At 46.2% G+C, this 19,809-nt stretch overlaps 1 protein-coding gene across 1 annotated transcript in view; it reads right to left on the reverse strand.

Moving 5' to 3' along the window:
- The window catches only part of chrnd (cholinergic receptor, nicotinic, delta (muscle)), a 65,878-nt gene that overhangs the window by 25,866 nt on the left and 20,203 nt on the right, over positions 1–19,809 (reverse strand). Inside the window, exons 5-7 of the mRNA XM_038816878.1 lie at positions 12,628–12,783; positions 3,275–3,384; positions 1,447–1,647 (exon numbers count right to left, since the gene is read on the reverse strand). Coding sequence (XP_038672806.1) covers positions 1,447–1,647; positions 3,275–3,384; positions 12,628–12,783 — 467 coding nt within the window. The remainder of the gene's footprint in view (positions 1–1,446; positions 1,648–3,274; positions 3,385–12,627; positions 12,784–19,809) is intronic.

Here is a 19,809-nt window from a genome sequence, read left to right on the forward strand (position 1 = left end):
CCTTTCGGGGTTGGGGCGGTATTCCCACACCACTGGAAAAACAGGAAGAAAGGCCCATTGCCTCTGAATTCAGGACTCTCTCTGATGCCGAGCAGACGTACTCTAAAATCAAGAGGGAAGGCTTGGCGGTCGTGTTGATGTAAAGAAATTTCATCAATACGCCTATGGCAGGCGTTTCATAATCATAACTGACCACAAGCCCTTATTGGGGCTTTTTAGGGAGGATAAAGCAGTCCCCACTATTGCTTCCACCGAGATACAACATTGGGCCCAGTTACTTGCAGCTTTGGTGGCTCTGAGTTTTTTGCTTTCATTTTAGGGGGAAATTTGCTTAAGGGTTATACATAGAGTACTGTAGCTGTGTGAGGTATTTATGTTGGTAGTTGAGCAAAGTGCTTACTGTGTGTGTTTATAAAAACGTTACCTAAATTCGTAGAATAAACTGTTTTTTATTAAAAGTGCTTAAGGTCTCTGTTTAATAACACCTGAAAGGTAGGCCCTTGTGCTCCTCATAACCAAAATTAATAAACAGTCGTAGGTCATGTGAACACCATGATATACTTTGGAGTTTTCTAAACCCTGGCCCATAACACTCTTCACCATTCTCTCCTCCAAGACATTCCATAAAATCTACCTCTTTAACCAAGCTTTTAGTCACCCATCCTAAGGTATATATTTCTGGATCAGCCGTGGTTCAGTTGATAACATTCTTGCTCCTGTGTCACAAGGCTCTGGGTTTGATTCCCACTCCAGGATTTGAGCATAAAAATCAAAGCTGTCACTTGAGGGAGTCAGCTGGAGGTGTCATCTTTCAGATGAGTACTTGGACCAGGCCATGTCAGCTCCATCAGTTAGATGTTAAATATAACTTGTACTATTTCAAAGAGAAGGGGAGGCACCCATTGCATCTTGACCAACATTTTTCCCCTCCATCATCAACATCTGATCATCATCACATTGCTCTGTGGAAACTACAGCAAGTGCAAATTAGCTGCTCCGTTTTCTACATTTTAACAGTGACTACACTTCAAAAGTAATTAATTGGTTTAAAGTGCTTTGGTATGTACTATGGTTGTAAAAGGCATCATATAAATGCAAGTCATTTTTCTTAACTCAGTTGGCAGCATCACTTGATAGGTGGCAAGTTTAAGGGCAACTCTTCTGTATGGCCTTTTAATCTCTAACAATTAGTCTACAGGTGGCCCAGACAGGAGGCGAGGAAACCTTTGGGGACAGATAGCTCTGTGAATCATGGATCCGGAGTAATTGAGCATCCCATAATCCACAAAGAAGTTTACTCTTTACCATATGCAGCTCCATCAAATATTCTAAATATTTCTGTTTGTATTCATCTAAAGTTCTATTGTCCCAAATTCATTGCTGTGGTAATATGTTTTAAAAAAGCTACTGAGGAATAATTATATGGTTGTGCAGAAGAATACTTACTGTCTGCAGGAAGATAAAAAGCTAATGACGCCAGAAAAGAAATGAGGACACAGGGAGTGATGATGTTGATGATATAAAACAGTGGCTTGCGTGTGATAATGAGGTAGAACGTTACATCCTGATATCTGGTGCTATTACGAGGAATATGTGTATTGGTATTCTTTTTTGCAGGCATGTGAATGATTTCCCATTCACCATTCTCTGTAAAAATTAAAAAATAAAGATGTTAGCAATAATTAAGAAATTGTATGTTTAAGTTTCCTTAAATATACCCAAATATATTAGTATATACAAATCTACACAGCAGTTATGCTCCAGTTTTGTTTCCTTTCCCTTGCCCCATCTGATCTTGTGTGAAGGATCCACTCAGACTGGAGTGTTGCTTACCATTCTAATGTGATAATGCTGTTTTCCCCTGGTCTTTTTTAAATTGGAATTTGAATAACATTTGTCAGTATGTTGGAGATAGTAATGAGAGTTATACAGATAACAATAGCTCTTCAACTCCAAATAATCTTGCGCTGCACCTTTCTTTTATATATTGTAGTTAGACACATTCCTACAGGTCCTTATGAACAAGAGAAACCAGAGCAAGGCTTCTTGACAGCACCTTCCAAACCGCCAATCTCTAGCACCGAGAAGAACAAGGGCATCAAGTGCATGAGAACACTGCCACTTGTAAATACCCCTCCACTCTACATCATCCTGACTTGGAAATATATTGCTGTTCCTTCACCATCACTGGGTCAAAATCCTGGAGCTCTCTGCCGAACAACGATTTAAGGAGGTCCTGTGGAGCACTGGGTACTGTCCCTGCTTCTGAGCCAGAAACTCTGGTTTGAGTCCCATCCCAGGACTTGATGGCCAAGGAAAATGTGTTCATAATGTGGCGATAAGAGTGGGAGAGACTCCTGGTCAACCACACTGGATGTAGAGTGGCGGCCCTCAAGCTATAAGCCCCTGGCGACAGACTAGCGACCTGTTCCAGGAATTACTAGCTATGGAAATAGATGAAAGCCTGACTTAGTGCATCACTAGGTGCAGGAAGAGAATTGGAATAGAATGGAACAACACTTTTGCTTTATTTAAACCACACAGAATCCAGTAGTTCAAAAAGAGGGCACACCACCATCTTCTCAAGGACAATTATGGAATGCCAATAAATGCTGGCTTTGCCAGTGATGCCCACATCCCATAAACAAACAAAAATACTGAGATTAAAATTGTGTCATTTTAGTTTTATTCACTCATTCAACCTTGTGGTGTTCTGTTTAAAAAATGGGGCAAAGTTATTTGCAGCAATATCAGGATTATATTGTTTAGGAAGTTCTATCTTTACATCAGTTATTTGAAAACACATGATATCATGGTGTAAATCAAATAAAAACATGTCACTTGCATGGTACTGTGACAAAAATAGCATATCTTCATGAAATGTCTGACTTTACTCATCACATACTTATCTTGGAGAAGGATGGAAGTCTAGTGTGATAGCAGATTATGAAGATATGAGGAAGTATTATCGCAAAATGACAGCTTACCATCAAAAAAGTATTTGCAGACATTTGCAGATGATTCTGCAGGTAAAAAGAATGTGTCCAGACATTGCATAGTTTTGAAATAAAGAAAAGTGTTTTGGGAATAATATCTCCTTGGTGCATTCACCAGGGCAACGTCTCAACCAATCAGAGCTGACCTACCAACCAATCAGCAATGTGACTGAAAGATGACAACCTTCACCAGCATATTCTTGTCTTTTTTATTTTTTTACTTTTGTTTTATGACATGCCTTGCTTAGTAAATATAAACAGTATCCATACGATTTTACCTGTGAAAGCTTCGGGGTCAATGTTAATCCATTCAATAGGAAACTCCTTGTCATCTATAAGTTCTGTTTGCAGCTCCAAATTTACCTCCTCTGCATTGTAATTGAAAGACCTATAAAAGATAAAGAACAAACGTTAAAGTCAAAAAGCTGAATTTCTATCTGTGCTTGGGACTAGTAATCAAAGTATGAGTGACACGATGGGCTGAATTGTCCCACCCCTGCTGGAGCAGGCTTAAAGGCAGAGAGACAGGGAAAGTCAGGGGAGCCATTTGGGGGTGGATCTTCAATACATTCCAGCTGCTGGGGAACCTTTCCAGGTGAAGGCTTTGATTAGGATCAGATGCCTACTCCATGAAGGTTGGCAGCAATTAACATGATTAAGACTCCAATTAGGGGTGATTTTTGTGGCTTCTCTGCCATTTTTCTGCCAGCAGGGTGGCCTCCTGTCATGCTCAGAGGCTGCCAGCTCCGTAGAGGTGACATCCCTGCTGCCGTCAGGGGGCTATCGGACCTGGAGCCTCCAATGATGGGCAGAACAGTCTGTATCCCGTGCCCAAATGATTCTTCCAGAGTGGTTTCCCCTCCACTCTGCGAGGATTAGCAGCGTTGGTTCATGATTTCTGAATTGGATCCATGTCTCCGGGAGTACCTCCACACTGTGGTATCTTGGGGGTCCCCGACCTTTCTCAGCAGCACCCACCTATCTCAGTGGGACTGCCAAGACTCCAGGGCCGCTGGCCCTCTGACTGAGCCTGCAGCATTTGGAGCCCACCGTGGAGGTGGCCATGTAGGAGGCTGCCTGTTAGAAGATTGCTGATGGTACGTGCAGGCTCAGGACTCCCATTTAGGTCCAACCTGAAGCCAGCGGGGAAATCCAGTCCAACAAGTCACTCAAAACGTATATGTAGACTTCGGGTGGCGACCATGGAGTAGGTCGCACATTCGATAGATCCTGCCTGAAATGGACTTTCGGACCTTTTTCCCCGATTTTTCTCGGGCTTTAAGGGATAGGTCGGTGTAGTGGACAATATTAAGAAGGATTTCCCCTCCGATGTATGGCTAATTGGACCAGAAGTGGTCATGTGAAAAGACTCGGCCCTGATAGAGTGAAGCAGTTGGAGCTGGTATCACGGTGCAGCATGGCGGAGGGTCAGGACCAGGGAGCGGTGGCTCAGTGGTCTAAGGAGCAGCAGATGAGCATTCCTTTAAGGACTGTTTTGCTAAGCTGAAAAAGGAAACGCTGGACCCGATCAAGGCTGCGATTGATCAAGTGGTTTTGAATCAGGCGGCCCAAGGGCAAGCGATACAAGAGATTGAGCTGAATGAAGTTGTCCAGCCAGGAGGACTATCTAACCGTGCTGGAGCACAAGGTGGAGGTGTTGGATGAGCGCCACAAGACAATGCAGGAGAAGGTGGAGGACCTGGAGAACAGGTCCAGGAGGCAGAACTTAAGGATCGTTGGCCTCCCTGAAGGAATTGAGGGGTCGAATGCAGGAGAATATGTGGCGAGCAGGCTGGAGACGCTGATGGGGCCCGGGGCATTTTCTCGGCCCCTGGAAGTAGACGGAGCGCATCGAGCCCTCGCAAGGAAGCCTAAGGCGAATGACCTGCCGAGGGCCATGGTGATGCATTTCCACCGCTTTTCGGACAAAGAACTCATCTTGCGGTGGGCCAAGAAGGAGCGGAGTAGCAGATGGGAGAACAGCGAAGTGTGCATCTTCCAGGACCTGGGAGCGGGGCTGGCCAAGAGACATGCTGAGTTTAACCGGGTGAAAGCAATCCTCTTCAAAAGGGAGTGAAATTCAGGATGTTGTATCCAGCGCGGTTGTGGGTTACGAACAAAGATTGGCACTTTTACTTTGAAGCACTGGACGATGTATGGTCTTTTATCAAAGAAAAGAAGTTGGAAGTGTCTTAAAGAACACTTAAGTCTTGAAAGAGTTATGTGGCGGCTGTTTTGTTATGCTCTTGGCGTAGCATAAGTGGCTTCCTTGATATTCACTCTGACAAAGGAAGGTTCAGACGTGGAGATAACTTCAACACGTTTATTGAACTATTTACAATTCTCTTACTTAGGGTCACCTCTACTGTTAATCCTTCTATAGCTACTCAGACTGACAAACCAGTCTGCTACAATCCACGTGGTGGGTGTGATATTGAATCAACCCTGTGTCTGTACTCACTGAATGTCTCCACTGGAAAGAGGAAGATTATGTGTGCTGTGTCCTTTATATATGGGTTGGTGTAATGCCCTCATGTGGTGGTGTCACTCTGTCTGTATCGTGAATGCCCATTGGTCGTGTCCTATCTAACTGACCTATTGGTTGAGTGTCTGTGTGTCATGTCTCTGGTGCTCCCTCTAGTGTCTATCTAGTCTACGTGTACTTACATTAACCCCTTGTGTATTTACAGTGATGCACATCACCACAGCGGCGGTTTGTAATTTTTGTAATTCTTATAGCGGTTCAAATAAGACTGTATGGGGTTCTGGGTTACGTATTGGGCTGGGGTGGTGGTCTGAGAGTGCTTTATTTTTGCAGAGATTGGATGCGGAGGGGCGAGGGGTGGTATTCTGGGGGAGGTTGGGTCTGGTTTCAAGCAATTGTTTCATCATTGGTTTATGTTAACATTTATTTTACTTGAGATTGTTTACTTACTGGGGACAGCCATGTTTTTAAATGGTTTATGCATGTCGGGAGAGGGGTTCGAACAATAGGGAGCCAGACTGTTTGGCACCAAGGGCGGGGGCTGTCGGGGTCAGCATGGGTCAGCTGACTCTCGGAAGCATGGTGGGGGGTGCACATGGGCTAAGATGGTGCTTGACCTGAGGGATTAGGTTTTGGGGACTGTTGTGGGGGGGAAGGGGGGGAAGTGGGAGGCTGCTTCGCTGACAGGGGTGGAACTGTTATCGGGGAACAAAAGGGAGGTCGAGAGCGGTGGCTGCTTGTGGGGGAGCTCAGTGAAGCGGGGGTGGCGTGGGCTCTGGGTTGGCCAGAAAAAGGATATGGCTAGTCGGCGGGTTGGTGGGGGGGGGGGGGGGGGGGGGGGCGAGGGGGGGGGGGGGGGGGGGGGGGTGGCAGCCTGCCATCCAGGCTGATTACGTGGAATGTGAGGGGTATGAATGGCCAGTCAAAAGGGCTCGCGTTTTTGCGCATTTAGAGGGGATCAAGGCAGACGTGGCAATGCTTCAGGAAACACATCTAAAGATTATTGATCAGACGAGATTGAGAAAGGGGTGGGTTGGTCAGGTGTTTCACTCTAGGTTGGACTGAAAGACCTGGGGGGTAGCGATATTGATCAGCAAGCAGGTGGCGTTTGAGGCTGGAAGAATTGTGGCAGCCAAGGTGGGTAGATATATTATGGTGAGTGGGAAGCTGGAGGGTGTACGGGTGGTGCTTGTAAACGTAAATGCTCCGAACTGGGACGATATGGGATTTATGAGACGGGTGTTAGGCAAGATCCTGGACCTAGAGTCTCATGGCTTGATCATGGGGGGGGACTTTAACACGGTCATTGATCCCGATCTGGACCAGTCAAAATCCAGGACTGGAAGGAGGTCTGCCGCGGCGAAGGGGTTGACGGGATTAATGGAGCAGATGGGGGGGGGGGGGGGGGGGGGGGAAGGGGGGGGGGGGAGGGGGGGGGTAGACCCAAGGAGATTCAAAACGGCCGAGGGCGAAGGAGTTTTTGTTTTTTTCTCATGTCCATAAAGTTTACTCCCGCATTGATTTTGTTATTCTAAGCAGGGCGCTAATTCCCAAGGTGGCGGAGACGGAATATTCGGCGATTCCAGTCTCTGATCATGCTCCACATTGGGCGGATTTGCAGTTGAGTGAGGAGAGAGGGCAGCGCCCACTGTGGAGGCTGGATGTGGGGTTGTTAGTGGAAAAAACGGTTTGCGGGTGGGTGAATAAGTCCATTCAGAATTACCTGGATATAAACGATAAGGGTGAGGTATCAGCAGCGGTGGTTTGGGAGGCTCTGAAAGCAGTTGTAAGAGGGGAACTAATTTTGATTTGGTCTCATAGAGAAAAGGTGGAACGAGCAGAGAGGGAGAGATTAGTGGAGGAGATACTTCGAGTGGATAGGAGATATGCGAAGGCCTCGGACGTCAGGCTCCTGAGGGAGCGTCGGAAACTACACGCAGAGTTTGAGTTGATGACCATGGGGACGGTGGTGGAGCAGTTGAGGAGGGCAAGGAGGGGGCGGTCTATGTATATGGGAAAAAGGCGAGCAGGATGTTGGTGCACCAGCTTAGGAAGATAGAAGCGGCCAGGGAGATTGGGGGAGTAAGGAATGGAGAGGGCAACATGGTATTGGACCCAGGGAGGGTGAATGACATTTTTAAAGAATTTTATAGTAAATTATATGTCGGAACCCCCGCCTGGTATAGAAGGGATGAGGCAATTCCTAGATCAGTTGAAGTTCCCGAGGGTGGAGGAGGACCTGGAGGAGGGGCTGGGGGCCCCGACTGAGGGAGAGGAAATTGTTAAAGGACTGAAGGGCATGCAGTCAGGCAAGGCTCCGGGGCCGGACGGTAGAATTCCATAAGAAGTTCTCAGAGGTGTTGTGCCCACTGCTGATGAGGACCTTTAATGAGGCTAAAGAGAGGGGAATCCTCCCACCAACGATGTCGCAGGCCTCAATTTTGCTCATCCTTAAACGAGAAACTGACCCGGAGCAATGTGGGTCATATAGGCCGATCTCGCTTTTGAACGTAGATGCCAAGCTGCTGGATAAGATTTTGGCCACTAGGATAGAAGACTGTGTCCTGGGGGTGATGGGGGGGGGGGGGGGGGGGGACTAAACCGGATTTGTTAAGGGTAGAAAGCTCAATGCTAACGTTCGGAAGCGTTTGAATGTAATTATGATGCCCTCAGAAGGAGAGGAGGTGGAGGTGGTGGTTGCGATGGACGCCGATTCACTTTTGATCGGGTGGAGTGGGAGTATCTTTGGGAGCCGCTGGGAAGGTTTGGGTTTGGGGAGGGCTTCATCGACTGGGTGCGATTGCTCTACCCGGCGCCGGTAGCGAGGTCGGGGTACTTTAAGCTACACTGAGGGACAAGGCAGGGGTGCCCCCTCTCCCCGTTGCTCTGGCTATAGAGCCGTTGGCCATGGCGCTCAGAGTGTCAAGGAATTGGCAAGGGCTGGTTCGGCGGCGGGGGGGGGGGGGAGGGGGGGAGGGGGGGGGGGGGGGTGTATCACCGGGTTTCACTGTACGTGGACAATCTGCTCCTGTACATCTCGGACCCGGTGGAGGGGATGGGGGAAGTTATGCAGATCTTGGAGGAATTTGGCAGGTTCTCGGGGTACAAATTGAACCTGGGACCATTTCAAAAAGTGAATTGTTCGTGATCCAAGCAAGGGGGCAGGAGAGGAGGCTGAAGGAGCTGCCACTCAGGATGGTAGTGAGGAGCTTTCGCTACCTGGGAATACAGGTGGCTCGGAAATGGGAGGCATTACACAGGCTCAACCTAACCTGGCTGATGGAGCAAATGGAGGGTGACTTTAGAAGATGGGATATGCTCCTGCTATCGCTGGCGGGGAGAGTACAGACCGTGAAAATGACGGTGCTCCCCATATTTTTGTTCGTCTTCCAGTGCTCAGCATCTTCATCCCTAAGGCCTTTTTCAAGCGGGCAAACAAAATTATTTTGGGCTTTGTATGGGCGAATAAAACCCCACGGGCGAAGAAGATGTTGTTGGAGTGCAGTCGGGGGGAGGGTGGGTTGGCGCTGCCGAACCTCTGCAACTACTACTGGGCGGCGAATATAGCGATGATTAGGAAGTGGGTAATGGGGGAGGGGTCGGCATGGGAGCAGATGGAGGCGGCGTCATGCAAAGGCACCAGTTTGGGAGCATTGGTAACGGCACCTCTGCCGTTCTCGCCGGCCCGATACTCCACTAGCTCCGTGGTGATAGCAGCATCGATCTGGGGGCAATGGAGGAGGTATAAGAAGGTGGAGGGTGCGTCAATCTGGACCCCGATTTGCAACAACCACAGGTTCGCACCGGGCAGGATAGATGGCGGGTTCCGAAGTTGGCAGAGAGTAGGAATTAGGAGGATGGGAGATCTATTCATAGATGGGAGTTTTCCCAGTCTGAAGGCGTTGGAGGACAAGTTCAAGCTGCCGCCGGGGAATGGTTTCAGATATTTACAAGTCCGGGATTTTCTGAGGAAACAAGTGTTGGCTTTCCCGCTGATCCCACTACGGGAATACAGGACAGAGTAGTGTCTGGCACCTGGGTGGGGGAGGGGAAAGTGTTGGATATCTATCAGGAGTTGTTGGAGGCAGAGGAGACCCCGGTGGAGGAACTGAAGGGCAAGTGGGAGGAGGAGCTAGGTGGGGAGTTAGAGGCGGGTCTGTGGCCAGATGCCCTACGCAGTGTTAATTCCTCCTCATCATGTGCCAGGCTCAGTCTAATACAGTTTAAGGTGGTACACCGGGCACACATGGCGGCGAGGATGAGCAAGTTTTTCGGAGTAGAAGATCGATGTGCGAGGTGTGCGGGAAGCCCAGCAAACCATCTCCACATGTTTTGGGTATGCCCGAAGCTTGGAGGATTCTGGCAGGGGTTTGCCAAGGCAATGTCCAAGGTGCTAGGTACGCGGGTGGTGCCGAGTCCAGAGATAGTGATCTTTGGAGTATCAGAAGACCAGGGAGTGAAAGAGGCCGATGTTTTGGCCTTTGCCTCCCTGGTAGCCCGGAGACTGATCCTGTTAATGTGGAGGGACTCAAAGCCCCTGAGTGTGGAGACCTGGGTTAGTGACATGGCTGGGTTTCTCATGCTGGAGAAAATAAAGTTTGCCTTGAGGGGGTCAATGCTGGGATCTCTCGGAGGTGGCAGCCGTTCGTCGACTTTCTCGGGGAAAATTAATATGTCAGCAGAAGCAGCATTCTGAAGGGGGTAGGTGCAATATGGTTAAGGGATGTACAGAAGGGGTTGGGTGGGAAATGTCTAGTTTACCATATTGATGTTTATGTTATTATTGTTCTGTTTGTTATTGTAATAAATATTTTGCAAATGCTTCAATAAAAATATTTTTAAAAAGTATATGTAAATAATGATATGAAGAACAATGGGTTGGATTCTCCGATTTGGCGGCTATGTCCAAAGAATCTGGTCTTATGACCAAAACGTTGGCGCCACCCCGGCACCGACGCTCCGCCTGGTTGGGGGGAGGGGGGGGGCGCTAGCAGCCGCGCCAAGTGAAGTCCCTGGCTTTAACTACAGATACGGATGCAGAATGGTCGGTCTGTGGCCGGGCATGTGCACTGCGGCGGCAGCGCCATACAACATGGTGCCGGCCTGTAATCCCCCAAGCCACCCCGGACCGCCCCCCACCAGTACTCCAGCCCCCACTGAAACCCCTATGCCAGCCGAACGTCTCCTCCCCCGCCTGTGGCGGCGCTGGACACAGTCCGCCGCCGCCATGCCAGCTTCACGGAAGTTGAGAGGCCACATGTCCCTCGCTGTCAGGAAATCGGCCCATCGGAGGCGGAGCATTGGAGGAGGGCCTCAGGCATCCCAATGGCGTGCGGCGTACTCGAGTATGCTGCTTTTGAGGGGATGGAGCTTCTGAAAAACGGAGCTGCCCCCGATTTCTGTGTAAAAATGGATTCTCCGGCCAATCGGCAAACCCAATTTGGGCATCGGCAGCCGGAGAGTCCCGCCCAGTATATGTGTTCCATCAGTACCAAAGGGTCAGTCAGTTCTAGGCCTACTTTGAAGCAAATAACAAGAACTCTAATGTCAGGGGAAATTTTAATTGTGTGGTACATCAAGCTTCTATGGAAGGCCTGTCCAACTGCAGCAGGGGCTGGTTTAGCACACTGGGCTAAATAGCTGGCTTTTGAAGCAGACCAAGGCAGGCCGTACCACCACCCCGAACAGGAGCCGGAATGTGGCGACTAGGGGCTTTTCACAGTAACTTCATTGAAGCCTACTTGTGACAATAAGCAATTTTCATTTCCAGCATTTGGAATTTACAGCCACCATAATATACTCATGAGAAATACACCTCATTTCTGGAAGAGGATACAGACTTGGTGCTGGTATTTATCTCCATGTTAGTCACTTTGAAAGATATCTTCACTTTCTCTGCCAACATGCATAGATTGTTCTTGAAGATACATCCTCCTTGTTAGATTTGTGCTTGTTGAGATAGATCTAAGCTTGACTGCAAATATAGGGATGGATTGCTCCAGCATTTACTACTCTCTTTTAGAAGTTAAACACATTTAACATGAAATATACTGCAACATTGATAATACCTTAGCCTAGAGTTAAAAAAAGAGCGGGGATAGATCATCACAGGTAAGGGTGATGTTTTTCTCGTTATCATCAGATAAAGTTTTGCGCACAAAGCAAAGGGGGAAAAGTGGGGATAAAAATTACAACAGAACAAAAGCCACATACTTAGCACTGAGAGTCTGTCTCTTGTCTCTGTTGGATAGGCCTTCCTTTAGGTTCCCACCAGAAACAGATAAGAGCCTCATTAACATTTCAAAAAGCGGTCAAGTGATGGCAGGATCCCTGTGGCGCTAACAATTACAGTCAAAGACGAGAGACAAGTTCAATCGAGGCTTTATTGCTGTGTGATGCTATTCCTCCGGCTGCAACTGAAGACTAGAGTCTGAGTGACTCACACGCATATTTGTACACAAGCTCCCTGTGGGCGGAGCTAGCCGGCAGGGGCATACCGGAGGAACCTCTATTACAGGTACAGCCATACATCCCCCTACTGCAAGTATGCATATCTACAGTGGTTATCACCACAATCCCTAAACGTAACTTTCATTTCAATCAGTTCTGCCGCCACTACCTTTTCAACCTATCCACATACCAAAGGCAGAACTGGTTAGGAAGAAAACTACAGCTTCACTAAAAGAGATCATCAGCTGCAGTAAGAGACATTTGATATCACATTTGGCACACATTGTTTGTTCATTTCTTTTGGGAGTTTTGAGTCTCAAATACTTTCTTGACTTCCCCACTTTACTTCTGATTTTTAATTTCCTTGATATTGAAATAAGCTGCACTATTAGATTCCTATCTTTGCATTTTTTCCTCTAATGATGTTCTTGCAAGCCATGGTCAGTGCCTGCTCGATTAGATTTCTTTCCGCTCCCAAATGGTAAGATTTCGGTAAACTGTGATTAGCACTGGCAGCTCACCGCCTATCCGCAAATGAAACATGACTGCCAAAAATCGATTGGGTCTCCCGTCAATGTTATAAGGTAGACGATGTAGGTTTCACGCAGAAATTTCAGCCTCTCCTCCTCACCTTTTGTTTTGTTTAGCAGTTACAAACAGTATTTTTAAAGATACAATAATGCAATTTGCACTTACATGAACTTCAGAGAGCAGTTCTGCCAGTCAAATGGAAAATAAAGGGTGTTGATGGGACACGAGCTCCTGAATATTGCAGGGGGCAGCCACGTAATGTATCCATTCGCTCGGAGCAGCACATTGCAAAAATAGGCCACATTGTATTGTCCATCATTGCTGGTGAATAAGGCACAGGATAGGAGATTTGGTGTAAAATAGTGCTAATACTTTCTATTGATTTAGCTGATGTAAAAATTTGGTTAATCACTCACCTCATATCTTTGTGCCTTCTCATTCCATTTCTTTATTTGCTTTTGCTCACCAAAGTGGGGGATGTTACTGCTGAAGAATTGAACACTTACCATTTCAGGCATCAAGGCTAAGGTTAGCCTCAAGTCCCCAGTCTGATCAGGTGTAACAAGATGCAGAGTAAGACTCATTATACTTTGCCCCAAAAATGTTCTTTGGCTCCAGCCTCAGGAACACATCTCCTGATGCACAGTGAGAGACTGTTTCTAGTTCATTGGTTTATGGGTTAAAGATGACATTAAGGCTGTATTAAGAAATAATATTGGCACTAAGGGCCAATGTTGAATCGATATGGGTAGAAATAAGAAACAAGAGAAGAACTCCTTGGTAGGATTAATTTACAGGCTCCTGAGCAATACTTCTAAAGTGGGGCATAGTATAAACCAAGAAATAATGAGGGATTGTGAGAAGGGCCCAAGGTAATCTTGGGTGATTTAAACATGCGTATTGACTGGATTAATCAAATTGGCAAGGGTAGCCTCAAGGGAGATTTCATAGAGTGCATGAGGGATTGTTTCTCAGAGCAATATGTTATGGAGCCAGCCAGGGAGCAGGTTATTTTATATGTAGTATTATGTAATGAAGAAGGATTGATAAATTGTCTTGGAGTTAAGGATCCTCTTGGAAAGAGTGATCACAGCATGCTAGAATTTCGAATTCAGATTGAGTGAGAGTGGATAGAGTGCCGTACTAGAGTTTTAGCGTTAGGCACAGCTGATTATACATGCCCGAGGAAAGAGTTGGCCCAAGGAGACTATGCACAAATTATTGAGGGTAGGACGGTTGAGGAACAATGGTGGATGTTCAGGGAGATATTAAACGCCTCTTAATTAAAGTATATTCCTGTGAGGACAAGGAATTGAAAGAGGGAGAAAAACATTCCATGGATAAATAAAGAAGTCAAGGAGGACATAAAGGCAAAATCTAGAGCATGCCATACTGCAAAAAGCTAGTGGTAAGCTGGAGGATTGGGAGAACTTTAGGGGTTAGCAAAAAGGTACTAAAAATAAAATCAAAAAAGCTAAGATGGACTACAAAAGGAAACTAGCATAATACATAAACACTGATACCATAACTTTTATAAGTATCTCAAGAAGAAGAGAATAGCTAAAGTAATGGCCCTTTAGAGGATGATACTGGTGAGGTAATAATGGGGAACACAGAGATGTCGGAGGCATTAAGCCAATATTTCATAGAAGTGTTATGATAGAATATACAGTGCAGAAGGAGGCCATTCAGCCCTTTGAGTCTGCACCGGCTCTTGGAAAGAGCACCCTACCCAAGGTCAACAACTCCACCCTATCCCCATAACCCAGTAACCCCACCCTATCCCCATAAACCAGTAACCCCACCCTATCCCCATAACCCAGTAACCCCACCCAACACTAAGGTCAATTTTGGACACTAAGGGCAATTTATCATGGCCAATCCACCTAACCTGCACATCTTTGGATTGTGGGAGGAAACCGGAGCACCCGGAGGAAACCCACGCACACACGGGGATTTAGCCTCTGTCTTCACAGTAAAGGATAATAAAAAATTTCGAAGTACCGCAGTTAATGCAGAGGAACTTAGTGCCATAACTATCGCTAGGTTGAAGGTACTGAATAAACTAATGGGACTAACGGCAGATAAGTCTCCAGGGCCTGATGGCCTGCACCCTAGGGTATGAAAGAAGGTGGCAGCAGACACAGTAGTTGCATTTGTTATGATATTTCAAAACTCCCTGGATTCTGAAAAGGCCCTGGTGGATTGGAAACATGCTAATGTAAATCCCCTATTCAAAAAGGGAAAGAGGCAAAAAGTAGGAAACTACAGACCAGTTAGCTTGATCTCTGTAGTGGGGAGGTTTCTGGAATCAATCATTAAGGAGATGACTGAACATTTGGAAGGACAAAGCTCAATCCACCATTATAGAACATAGAACGATACAGCACAGTACAGGCCCTTCGGCCCTCGATGTTGCACCGACATGGAAAAAAAACTAAAGGCCATCTAACCTACACTATGCCCTTATCATCCATATGCTTATCCAATAAACTTTTAAATGCCCTCAATGTTGGCGAGTTCACTACTGTTGCAGGTAGGGCACCCTAGGGTATGAAAGAAGGTTGTCAGCATGGTTTTTTGAAGGGTAAGTCATACTTGACAAACTTGCTTGAGTTCTTTGAGAATGTAACCAGCAAGGTGGATAATGGGGAACCTGTAGATGTGGTATATCTAGATTTCTAGAAGGAGTTTGACAAAGTGCCACATAAAAGATTGATCCAGAAGGTGAGATTGCAGAGGATTGGGGGTGGAATACTAGATTAGATTTAGGATTGATTGACTGACAGAAAACAGAGGATCCTTTCTGGCTGTCAAACTATAGCCAGTGGGGTGCTGCAGGGTTCAGTCCTCAGACGTCAACTGTTTAGAATCTATATAAATTATCTGCGAGCAGGGACGGAGTGTAACATAGCAACATTTGTGGATAATACTAAAATAGGTGGGAAAACAGGCAGTGAGGAGGAGATACAGATTTTACAGATGGATATAGATAGGGTAGGAGATTGGGCGAGAATTTAGCAGATGGAGTTCATATGGATAAATGTGAGGTTATCTATTTTGGCTGAAAAAATAGTCAGGCAAATTACTATCTAAATGGAAAGCAGATTCAAAATGTGTCTGGGCAGAGGGATCTGGGTGTCTTTGTTCATGAATCACAGGAAGTCTGTATGCAGGTACAAAATGTAATAAGAAAGGCGAATGGAATGTTAGCATTTATTGCAAAAGGACTGGAGTATAAAAGTAGAGAAGTATTGTTATAATTGTACAGGGTATTGGTGAGACCACATCTGGAGTATTGTGTCCAGTTTTGGTCTCCTTATTTGAGGAAGGATGTGGTGGCATTGGAAACAGTTCAGAAGCGGTACACCAGATTGATTCCGGGGATGAAGGGATTGATGTATGAGGAGAGATTAAACAGTTTGGGCTTATACCCGCTGGAGTTCAATAATAATCTTTATTAGTGTCACAAGTAGGCTTACATTAACACTGCAATGAAGTTACTGTGAAAATCCCCTGGTCGCCACACTCCGACTGTTCGGGTACACTGAGGGAGAATCCAAAATGTCCAATTCACTTAACAAGCACATCTTTTGGGACTTGTAGGAGGAAACCAGTGCAGCCGGAGGAAATCCATGCAGATACTGGGAGAATGCGCAGACTCCGCACAAACAGCTTGAGAATTGAACCCGGGTCCCTGGCGCTGTGAAGCAGCATTGCTAACGACTGTGCCACCCAGAAGGATGAGAGGGGATCTGATCGAGGTATATACAATACTAAAAGGGATTTATAAAATAAATTTAGACCAAATGTTTCCCCTTGTGGGGCAATCTAGAACAAGAGGTCACCGGTATAGGTTGAGAGGCAGTAGATTTTAAACTGAGATGAGGAGGCACTACTTCTCACAGAGGGGGGGGGGGGTGAATTTGTGCCCATTTGTGCGGTGGAGACTGAATCATTCAATGGTTTCAAGAGGGAGATAGATATATTTTCTGATAAAAACGGGTTAAAGTGATGTGGGGAAAAGGGAGGGAGGTGGCTTTGAGACCAGGAAGTGATCAGCCATGATCTGATTGAATGGTGGAGCAGGCTCGAAGAGCTGAATTGCCTACATCAACTCCTAATTCCTATGTTCCTATGTTCATATGGCAGTTATCCTGTGACTTTCGAGTGAAAAAGTTTAATAGCATCAAATCAGGACAGCAGTTTCAAGCTATGGACATATTCTCTTGGAGCCTAATTTAGACTGTTCAACACATACTTAGGTCACATAGGCAAGCCAGAAGATATTTTTCACCTCATCAATCCAGACTTAGTTACAGGAATAAAAAAAAGTACCTAATCTACCTAACCATCAAACCTTCAAGTTTAAATTGTACACAATTCAATTTGCACATCTGGGATTTAAATTATTTTGGTCTCTTCCTCATGAAGGTGATCAATAATCTGAAGGGTGGTAATATGATACAATCTGTTTTACAGTAGCGCTCTTTCATTTTGTGAACTTGTACTCCAAAGCAGCCTGGGCAGACAAAGATTTGATCTCAAAACTCAGTTAGACTATAGTCATTTCACCAGTTAGCAATCAATCAAGACATAGGCCAGAACTTCTGTCCCCTGTTCCTCCGAATAGGTTCCAGGTGCTATACTATATGAGAAAATGTCTTTCATTTGCAAACATGGTTTGAATATAGCTCCCAAAAACATTAAGTATATCTTCTCTTTTTCACTGCAAAATCATTGATCTTTGTTAGTTTCAATCTATTAGGCCTGTCATATTTATTTTAACCGCTGCAATGTTTAATGGCTTTCGCCTATTTGGTCTGGAAGGGTTTAATTTATCTTACGTTATTGACATAATTTATGAAGCGTTAATTCCCAGAGTGTTAGATGTTAATTCGGATGTTCAATTGAAAGGACATGCAACAGTCATCAATTATTCAATTTCAAAGGTGTCACGGTGGCTCAGTGGTTAGCACTGCTGCCTCACGGCGCCATGGACCCAGGTTCGATCCCGGCCCCGGGTCACTGCCCATGTGGAGTTTGTTCATTCTCCCCGTGTCTGCATGGCTCTCACCCCCACAACCCAAAGATGTGCAGGGTAGATGGATTGGCCACACTAAAATTGTCCCTTAATTGGAAACATTTTTAAAAAATCAATTTCACATCATATCCATGCTGAGACAATGAGAGATCTTTCTATATTTCCCAGAACAGTTACTCCGATACTCAAAAAAAGAAATCAAGTTTGACAAATGTAATTTTCTTTAGGATGTAACTTAGCAGGTAGATAAAGGGAAATCAGTAGATGCAGTATATTTGGATTTTCAAAAGACATTCAATATCATGGCACACAAAAGGTTATTACACTATATAAGGGCTCATGGGCTTGGGATAATGTATTAGCATGGTTAATGGACTGAAAGCAGAGAGTAGGGATAAGTGGGGCATTTTCAAGATGTTAGGCTGTAAGCAGTGGTGTGCCACAAGGGTCAATGCTAAGGCCTCTGCCATTCACAATCTATATTTGAGTGAGATGAAGAGTCCAAAGCTGGGTCGGGATGTTAAGCGAGTGCCCAATAAAGGAGCAGTTGGGAGTATAATGTAGAGAAAAAACAAATAAACTTTGGTCAGAGGAATAGAACATCAGAATATTTCGTAAATGTTGAGAAACTTACATTTTGCTGTTCAGTGAGATTGGGGTGTCCACGTACAAGGAACACAAATTAACACATGGGGAGAGCAACAAAGGCAAATGGTTTGTTGGACCTTATTGCAAGGGGGCTGGAGTACGAGAATAAGGAAGTCTTGCTACAATTGTACAGAACTTGGTGAGACACAAACCTGAAATACTGTCCACAAGTACTTATCTCAGGAAGGAAATATTTCCCCTGGAGGCTTTACATCAAAGGCTCATTCGAATAATATCTGGAGTGAAAGGATTGTCCTGTGATGAGAGGCTGAGTAAAATGGGCCTGTACTGTCTGAACTTTAGAAGAATGAAAGGCGATCTCATTGAAACATTTAAAATTCTGAGGAGGCTTGACAAGGGTAGATGATGAAAGGCAGTTTGCCCTAGTTGGAGAGTCTAGAACTAGAAGGCATTATCTCAGAATAAGGGGCCATCAATTTCTTTTTTTAGTAGCCATTTTCACATATACACACAAAAAATCAGAAGAACAACAAAACAACTCAAGAAACAACCACACCCCACCAGCCCCTCTGACGCCAACCCCACCTCACATCCTGCCTTCCCCATTTTTACCCCCCTTAGCCCCCCAAATACCCCTCCCCCATTTGCTGACTCCTTAAAGAAATCAACAAACGGCTTTCACCTCCGGATTCCCCGCCGACCCTCTCAGAGTGAATTTAATCTTTTCTGGCCTCAGGGATTCTGCCAGTGTGCTCACCCACACTCCCGCTTTCGGTGGCTCCGAGTCTCGCCACCCAAGCAAAGTCCATCTCCAGTCTATCAGGGAGGCAAAGGCCAAAACATCGGCTTCTCACCCCTACAAAATCTCAATGACCCATTTGCATCCTTCCACTTGCGAAAGGGCATAAACCTTGATCCTGATGCCAGCGGAGGACCAGAGTATGGAATGGGAATGGCGCAGGGTGCCAATCCCACTTTCTGCCCAATGCTGGATTATCGGCCACATTGAGAACCCGGCTACTGGTGGTGGGTAGCGGGGAATCAACCCAACATCCCAGGAGTCCAGGACCTGGTAAGCTTTGGGGGTCTCAGGGTGGGAAGGGGTGGTCAGGCCTGGCTGGGGGAGGGGGGGCGGCTGAAAGGGGTAGAGGTTTTGGAGGGGCTGGGGTGGGGTGCGTGGAGGAGAGGAAGCACTGTAGGGGTAACAACTTTTCGGAAGGGGGGGTCACCTATCTTAAAAGGAGGCTGTTGATGGAGGCGCTGTGCCCCCCCCACTTCCGCTCATGGCATAAGTAGGTTCACTGTTTGGGCTTCCCCTCTGTGCTGAACTTCTCCCACCAGCCTGGAAAATGGCGGCTGACGGGGAAATGGCCCTTAAATGGTCATGGTTGGCCACTTATGGGTCTTGATTGGGCAAGGGTGTGGTTAGGGGAGTGGGGGGGGGGTGGTGGCCTAGGCCTCACCGTTGCACCATAAAATTCTGCCGATCTTGATGATGGGGGAGTCCCGAACCAGGGGGCATAGTCTGAGGATACGGGGTAGACGATTTAGGACTGAGATGAGGAGAAATTTCTTCACCCAGAGAGTCGTGAGTCTGTGGAATTCGCTACCAAAGATAGAAATTGAGGCCAAAATATTGTATGTTTTCAAGAACGAGTTAGATATAGCTCTTGGGGTTACAGGGATCAGAGGAT

The sequence above is a fragment of the Scyliorhinus canicula genome, chromosome 13 (assembly GCF_902713615.1).
Source record: "Scyliorhinus canicula chromosome 13, sScyCan1.1, whole genome shotgun sequence".
Taxonomy (NCBI): Eukaryota; Metazoa; Chordata; class Chondrichthyes; order Carcharhiniformes; family Scyliorhinidae; genus Scyliorhinus; species Scyliorhinus canicula.